Source organism: Arabidopsis lyrata (genome assembly GCF_000004255.2).
Source record: "Arabidopsis lyrata subsp. lyrata unplaced genomic scaffold ARALYscaffold_8, whole genome shotgun sequence".
Classification (NCBI taxonomy): domain Eukaryota; kingdom Viridiplantae; phylum Streptophyta; class Magnoliopsida; order Brassicales; family Brassicaceae; genus Arabidopsis; species Arabidopsis lyrata.
In genome coordinates this window covers 3,284,649-3,292,707 of record NW_003302548.1, presented here as the reverse complement: position 1 = coordinate 3,292,707, position 8,059 = coordinate 3,284,649, and the positions used below count along the sequence as shown (strand labels likewise).

General features: G+C 29.4%; 4 protein-coding genes and 1 pseudogene across 4 annotated transcripts; all 5 read right to left on the bottom strand.

The window, feature by feature from the left end:
- Nucleotides 1–272: 272 nt before the first annotated feature.
- On the bottom strand, nucleotides 273–690 carry LOC9299648 (annotated as a pseudogene).
- Nucleotides 691–2,083: 1,393 nt separating this feature from the next.
- On the bottom strand, nucleotides 2,084–2,617 carry LOC110227517. The gene has a single exon (XM_021021886.1). It carries the CDS (start codon nucleotides 2,417–2,419, stop codon nucleotides 2,084–2,086), a length of 336 nt encoding a protein of 111 aa, XP_020877545.1. The 5' UTR covers nucleotides 2,420–2,617.
- A 1,255-nt stretch (nucleotides 2,618–3,872) lies between these two features.
- LOC110227466 lies at nucleotides 3,873–4,276 on the bottom strand. The gene has a single exon (XM_021021598.1). It carries the CDS (start codon nucleotides 4,243–4,245, stop codon nucleotides 3,877–3,879), a length of 369 nt encoding a protein of 122 aa, XP_020877257.1. The 5' UTR covers nucleotides 4,246–4,276; the 3' UTR covers nucleotides 3,873–3,876.
- Nucleotides 4,277–5,700: 1,424 nt separating this feature from the next.
- Nucleotides 5,701–6,269, bottom strand: LOC110225930. The gene has a single exon (XM_021016314.1). It carries the CDS (start codon nucleotides 6,071–6,073, stop codon nucleotides 5,705–5,707), a length of 369 nt encoding a protein of 122 aa, XP_020871973.1. The 5' UTR covers nucleotides 6,074–6,269; the 3' UTR covers nucleotides 5,701–5,704.
- Nucleotides 6,270–7,531: 1,262 nt separating this feature from the next.
- LOC9299647 lies at nucleotides 7,532–7,951 on the bottom strand. Its single transcript, XM_002863525.2, has one exon. It carries the CDS (start codon nucleotides 7,918–7,920, stop codon nucleotides 7,552–7,554), a length of 369 nt encoding a protein of 122 aa, XP_002863571.1. The 5' UTR covers nucleotides 7,921–7,951; the 3' UTR covers nucleotides 7,532–7,551.
- Between the last annotated feature and the right edge of the window lie 108 nt (nucleotides 7,952–8,059).

Sequence of the window (8,059 nt, the reverse complement as noted above, 5' to 3'; positions counted from 1 at the left end):
GGGTCTTTTGCTCCTTCTAAGCAAGGTTTTTTTGGCATTCTAATTAAAAATGTTATTAGATTAGTGTTATGGTAAAAACTGGGAAAAACAAAGTGACTCGTTTATAAAGCTATTATTATTTCGTTGGGAATTTTGGATACAAATCGTAAACCTAATCTTATTTTTCAGCTAAAAAAAAAAGAAATAAAAATGGATTCGTTATCTTTATTTTTTAAATAAATTCTACTTTTTAGTAGGAGGAAGTGCGCCAACAGTTTTTGAACATTGTTCCTTTAGCATAGGAGGAAAAAATGGATTGAATGGAAGTTGTGGAATGCAATTGGTTTCAGCTTCCAAAATTGCTTTGCAACAAGCAGGTCCTATGTTTCCAAACTTTCCAATGAGTATAGATTGCGAAAACTCTGCGATACACCCTGGAATATTCATAAAAGATGTCAAACATTTTGTTATATCAGGCAATCCTGGTACACCGGGACTCGGTAGGAATGGAAATGGAAAAGGAAACGGTGCCGGAAATTGTGGTAATTGAGCATTTGCAGACAGTGCAATGCATAAAACCGCTAAGAGAAAAAACACGTTTTTGAAAGCCATGATGAAAGAAAAAAGGATGTTTGAAATATTCCAATATATGATTCTTTATCGTGTTTGCTGTTGAGTGATGAACAATACTAAGATCAGTTGTTATTTATAGGGGAAGAAATGAGCTATGGTGGTACTAATTGTATTTGTCTCCATAAAACGTCTTTCAAAGTTTTATTAGATAATCAATAAGCTTGCAGTTTCTTATTTTCTTATTTAATGAGAAGTTACTAAAATTAAAAGAGAGTCCACAACCACCTTGATGAGACGATTGACATTAATAGGAAAATATTAACTACTTAGACTATTGGTGAGAGGACAAAGGAGATGATATATATAGTACGACACAATTAGAAAACCTGGTTTAGGGTTTTCAACTCTATTAAAAACAATCTTAAAAAAATATGACTCTTTATCTTAAATTTAAAAAAAAAATCAAAATATTGTTAAAGGGTTTTCGAGCTGGCCCGAGTTCGACCGGGCTAATTAAACCACAAAAATCTTGAGTCCGGACGGGCTTAGCGAGAAAAACCAGACTTTTATGAATATATATATATATAATTTTGAGCCCACTATTTTTAAGGCTTTTGACGTAATCGACATGCCTATGTATCTGTTCTCTCTTTTCCATTTTCTGTTAAAGTATTTATTATTTCACGTATATATTTTCTAATTAGGAACAGTTTTAGGAATAAATTCTAAAACACATACCTAAATAAATGATTAGGAATATAAGAAATCCCATGACATATCTTATGCACCATGTTCGGAGATTGAATTTCATAGATTCGTAAAATAAAAAATTATAATTATTGTTTTTAAAATTTAACTCACATTTATTTAATTTTATGGTCATATAACCTAAAAACCGAGATACTTATTCAATGTTGATATTGTAAACTATATATGAAAAGATTAAATGTAAAAAATGAAAGGCAAGTTTGTGAACAAAATAATAATGGATGAAAATTTGAAATTTACTATTTTGACTCTCTTTTCTATTATAATTTTTGAATGTGAAAAATTAGTGAATTTAATTCATCTATTTATATTATGTATATTATGTATATTGACCATTTTAATTTTTAAAGATTGAGCAAGTTTTAAGATTTTTCAATATAAGTGTGCAACACACTTCGCATATTTTTACAGTGTTTGCTAATTTAAAACGTAATAACAATCATCCATTGGAATTCTAATTTTAATTTTTCTGGAATCGTACTTTTATAGCGCTTCTAAATTCATGTTGTTTCTTGAAAGGTCATTACACCTTCAAGCAAGCCTTTTTGCAATCTAATTAAAATTGTTATAGATTATTGTTATGTAAAACTGGGAAAAACAAAGTGACTCGTTTATAATGCTATTATTATATCGTTGAAAATTTTGGATACAAATCGTAAACCTAATCTTATTTTTCAACTAAAAAAAAAGAAAAAAAAATGGAATCGTTAACATTATTTTTAATTAAATTCTACTTTTTGGTAGGAGGAAGTGTGCCAACAGTTTATGAACATTGTTCCTTTAGCATAGGAGGAAAAAATGGATTGAATGGAAGTTGTGGAATGCAATTGGTTTCAGCTTCCAAAATTGCTTTGCAACAAGCAGGGCCTATGTTTCCGAACTTTCCAATGAGTATAGATTGCGAAAACTCTGCGATACACCCTGGAATATTCATAAAAGATGACAAACATTTTGTTATATCAGGTAATCCTGGTACACCGGGACTCGGTAGGAATGAAAATGGAAAAGGAAACGGTGCCGAAAATTGTGGTAATTGAGCATTTGCAGACAGTGCAATGCATAAAACCGCCAGTAGAAAAATCACGTTTTTGAAAGCCATGATGAAAAAAAAGATGGTTGAAATATTCCAATATATGATTCTTTCTCGTGTTTGTTGTTGAGTGATGAACAATACTAAGATCAGTTGTTATTTATAGGGGAAGAAATGAGCTATGGTGGTACTAATTGTATTTGTCTCCATAAAACGTCTTTCAAATTTTTATTAGATAATCAATAAGCTTGCAATTTCTTATTTTCTTATTGAATGAGAAGTTACTAAAATTAAAAGAGAGTCCACAACCACCTTGATGAGACGATTGACATTAATAGGAAAATATTAACTACTTAGACTATTGATGAGAGGACAAAGGAGATGATATATATAGTACGACACAATTCGAAAACCTGGTTTAGGGTTTTCAACTCTATTAAAAACAATCTTAAAAAAATATGACACTTAATCTTAAAAATTAAAAAAAAAATCAAAATATTGTTAAAGGGTTTTCGAGCTGGCCCGAGTTCGACCGGGCTAATTAAACCACAAAAATCTTGAGTCCGGACGGGCTTAGCGAGAAAAACCAGACTTTTATGAATATATATATATATAATTTTGAGCCCACTATTTTTAAGGCTTTTGACGTAATCGACATGCCTATGTATCTGTTCTCTCTTTTCCATTTTCTGTTAAAGTATTTATTATTTCACGTATATATTTTCTAATTAGGAACAGTTTTAGGAATAAATTCTAAAACACATACCTAAATAAATGATTAGGAATATAAGAAATCCCATGACATATCTTATGCACCATGTTCGGAGATTGAATTTCATAGATTCGTAAAATAAAAAATTATAATTATTGTTTTTAAAATTTAACTCACATTTATTTAATTTTATGGTCATATAACCTAAAAACCGAGATACTTATTCAATGTTGATATTGTAAACTATATATGAAAAGATTAAATGTAAAAAATGAAAGGCAAGTTTGTGAACAAAATAATAATGGATGAAAATTTGAAATTTACTATTTTGACTCTCTTTTCTATTATAATTTTTGAATGTGAAAAATTAGTGAATTTAATTCATCTATTTATATTATGTATATTATGTATATTGACCATTTTAATTTTTAAAGATTGAGCAAGTTTTAAGATTTTTCAATATAAGTGTGCAACACACTTCGCATATTTTTACAGTGTTTGCTAATTTAAAACGTAATAACAATCATCCATTGGAATTCTAATTTTAATTTTTCTGGAATCGTACTTTTATAGCGCTTCTAAATTCATGTTGTTTCTTGAAAGGTCATTACACCTTCAAGCAAGCCTTTTTGCAATCTAATTAAAATTGTTATAGATTATTGTTATGTAAAACTGGGAAAAACAAAGTGACTCGTTTATAATGCTATTATTATATCGTTGAAAATTTTGGATACAAATCGTAAACCTAATCTTATTTTTCAACTAAAAAAAAAGAAAAAAAAATGGAATCGTTAACATTATTTTTAATTAAATTCTACTTTTTGGTAGGAGGAAGTGCGCCAACAGTTTTTGAACATTGTTCCTTTAGCATAGGAGGAAAAAATGGATTGAATGGAAGTTGTGGAATGCAATTGGTTTCAGCTTCCAAAATTGCTTTGCAACAAGCAGGGCCTATGTTTCCGAACTTTCCAATGAGTATAGATTGCGAAAACTCTGCGATACACCCTGGAATATTCATAAAAGATGACAAACATTTTGTTATATCAGGTAATCCTGGTACACCGGGACTCGGTAGGAATGAAAATGGAAAAGGAAACGGTGCTGGAAATTGTGGTAATTGAGCATTTGCAGACAGTGCAATGCATAAAACCGCCAGTAGAAAAATCACGTTTTTGAAAGCCATGATGAAAAAAAAAGATGGTTGAAATATTCCAATATATGATTCTTTCTCGTGTTTGTTGTTGAGTGATGAACAATACTAAGATCAGTTGTTATTTATAGGGGAAGAAATGAGCTATGGTGGTACTAATTGTATTTGTCTCCATAAAACGTCTTTCAAATTTTTATTAGATAATCAATAAGCTTGCAATTTCTTATTTTCTTATTGAATGAGAAGTTACTAAAATTAAAAGAGAGTCCACAACCACCTTGATGAGACGATTGACATTAATAGGAAAATATTAACTACTTAGACTATTGATGAGAGGACAAAGAAGATGATATATATAGTACGACACAATTAGAAAACCTGGTTTAGGGTTTTCAACTCTATTAAAAACAATCTTAAAAAAATATGACACTTAATCTTAAAAATTAAAAAAAAAAATCAAAATATTGTTAAAGGGTTTTCGAGCTGGCCCGAGTTCGACCGGGCTAATTAAACCACAAAAATCTTGAGTCCGGACGGGCTTAGCGAGAAAAACCAGACTTTTATGAATATATATATATATAATTTTGAGCCCACTATTTTTAAGGCTTTTGACGTAATCGACATGCCTATGTATCTGTTCTCTCTTTTCCATTTTCTGTTAAAGTATTTATTATTTCACGTATATATTTTCTAATTAGGAACAGTTTTAGGAATAAATTCTAAAACACATACCTAAATAAATGATTAGGAATATAAGAAATCCCATGACATATCTTATGCACCATGTTCGGAGATTGAATTTCATAGATTCGTAAAATAAAAAATTATAATTATTGTTTTTAAAATTTAACTCACATTTATTTAATTTTATGGTCATATAACCTAAAAACCGAGATACTTATTCAATGTTGATATTGTAAACTATATATGAAAAGATTAAATGTAAAACATGAAAGGCAAGTTTGTGAACAAAATAATAATGGATGAAAATTTGAAATTTACTATTTTGACTCTCTTTTCTATTATAATTTTTGAATGTGAAAAATTAGTGAATTTAATTCATCTATTTATATTATGTATATTATGTATATTGACCATTTTAATTTTTAAAGATTGAGCAAGTTTTAAGATTTTTCAATATAAGTGTGCAACACACTTCGCATATTTTTACAGTGTTTGCTAATTTAAAACGTAATAACAATCATCCATTGGAATTCTAATTTTAATTTTTCTGGAATCGTACTTTTATAGCGCTTCTAAATTCATGTTGTTTCTTGAAAGGTCATTACACCTTCAAGCAAGCCTTTTTGCAATCTAATTAAAATTGTTATAGATTATTGTTATGTAAAACTGGGAAAAACAAAGTGACTCGTTTATAATGCTATTATTATATCGTTGAAAATTTTGGATACAAATCGTAAACCTAATCTTATTTTTCAACTAAAAAAAAAGAAAAAAAAATGGAATCGTTAACATTATTTTTAATTAAATTCTACTTTTTGGTAGGAGGAAGTGCGCCAACAGTTTTTGAACATTGTTCCTTTAGCATAGGAGGAAAAAATGGATTGAATGGAAGTTGTGGAATGCAATTGGTTTCAGCTTCCAAAATTGCTTTGCAACAAGCAGGGCCTATGTTTCCGAACTTTCCAATGAGTATAGATTGCGAAAACTCTGCGATACACCCTGGAATATTCATAAAAGATGACAAACATTTTGTTATATCAGGTAATCCTGGTACACCGGGACTCGGTAGGAATGAAAATGGAAAAGGAAACGGTGCCGAAAATTGTGGTAATTGAGCATTTGCAGACAGTGCAATGCATAAAACCGCCAGTAGAAAAATCACGTTTTTGAAAGCCATGATGAAAAAAAAGATGGTTGAAATATTCCAATATATGATTCTTTCTCGTGTTTGTTGTTGAGTGATGAACAATACTAAGATCAGTTGTTATTTATAGGGGAAGAAATGAGCTATGGTGGTACTAATTGTATTTGTCTCCATAAAACGTCTTTCAAATTTTTATTAGATAATCAATAAGCTTGCAGTTTCTTATTTTCTTATTTAATGAGAAGTTACTAAAATTAAAAGAGAGTCCACAACCACCTTGATGAGACGATTGACATTAATAGGAAAATATTAACTACTTAGACTATTGGTGAGAGGACAAAGGAGATGATATATATAGTACGACACAATTAGAAAACCTGGTTTAGGGTTTTCAACTCTATTAAAAACAATCTTAAAAAAATATGACTCTTTATCTTAAATTTTAAAAAAAAATCAAAATATTGTTAAAGGGTTTTCGAGCTGGCCCGAGTTCGACCGGGCTAATTAAACCACAAAAATCTTGAGTCCGGACGGGCTTAGCGAGAAAAACCAGACTTTTATGAATATATATATATATATATATATATATATATATATATAATTTTGAGCCCGCTATTTTTAAGGCTTTTGACGTAATCGACATGCCTATGTATCTGTTCTCTCTTTTCCATTTTCTTTTAAAGTATTTATTATTTCACGTATATATTTTCTAATTAGGAACAGGTTTAGGAATAAATTCTAAAACACATACCTAAATAAATGATTAGGAATATAAGACATCCCACGACATATCTTATGCACCATGTTCGGAGATTGAATTTCATAGATTCGTAAAATAAAAAATTATAATTATTGTTTTTAAAATTTAACTCACATTTATTTAATTTTATGGTCATATAACCTAAAAACCGAGATACTTTTTCAATGTTGATATTGTAAACTATATATGAAAAGATTAAATGTAAAAAATGAAAGGCAAGTTTGTGAACAAAATAATAATGGATGAAAATTTGAAATTTACTATTTTGACTCTCTTTTCTATTATAATTTTTGAATGTGAAAAATTAGTGAATTTAATTCATCTATTTATATTATGTATATTATGTATATTGACCATTTTAATTTTTAAAGATTGAGCAAGTTTTAAGATTTTTCAATATAAGTGTGCAACACACTTCGCATATTTTTACAGTGTTTGCTAATTTAAAACGTAATAACAATCATCCATTGGAATTCTAATTTTAATTTTTCTGGAATCGTGCTTTTATAGCGCTTCTAAATTCATGTTGTTTCTTGAAAGGTCATTACACCTTCAAGCAAGCCTTTTTGCAATCTAATTAAAATTGTTATAGATTATTGTTATGTAAAACTGGGAAAAACAAAGTGACTCGTTTATAATGCTATTATTATATCGTTGAAAATTTTGGATACAAATCGTAAACCTAATCTTATTTTTCAACTAAAAAAAAAGAAAAAAAAATGGAATCGTTAACATTATTTTTATTTAAATTCTACTTTTTGGTAGGAGGAAGTGCACCAACAGTTTTTGAACACTGTTCCTTTAGCATAGGAGGAAAAAATGGATTGAATGGAAGTTGTGGAATGCAATTGGTTTCAGCTTCCAAAATTGCTTTGCAACAAGCAGGGCCTATGTTTCCGAACTTTCCAATGAGTATAGATTGCGAAAACTCTGCGATACACCCTGGAATATTCATAAAAGATGACAAACATTTTGTTATATCAGGTAATCCTGGTACACCGGGACTCGGTAGGAATGAAAATGGAAAAGGAAACGGTGCCGGAAATTGTGGTAATTGAGCATTTGCAGACAGTGCAATGCATAAAACCGCCAGTAGAAAAATCACGTTTTTGAAAGCCATGATGAAAAAAAAAGATGGTTGAAATATTCCAATATATGATTCTTTCTCGTGTTTGTTGTTGAGTGATGAACAATACTAAGATCAGTTGTTATTTATAGGGGAAGAAATGAGCTATGGTGGTACTAATTGTATTTGTCTC

Excerpts from the sequence above, each read along its gene's own strand:
- LOC110227517 (XM_021021886.1), bottom strand. The coding sequence starts at position 2,419 with ATGGCTTTCAAAAACGTGATTTTTCTACTGGCGGTTTTATGCATTGCA.
- LOC110227466 (XM_021021598.1), bottom strand. The coding sequence starts at position 4,245 with ATGGCTTTCAAAAACGTGATTTTTCTACTGGCGGTTTTATGCATTGCA.
- LOC110225930 (XM_021016314.1), bottom strand. The coding sequence starts at position 6,073 with ATGGCTTTCAAAAACGTGATTTTTCTACTGGCGGTTTTATGCATTGCA.
- LOC9299647 (XM_002863525.2), bottom strand. The coding sequence starts at position 7,920 with ATGGCTTTCAAAAACGTGATTTTTCTACTGGCGGTTTTATGCATTGCA.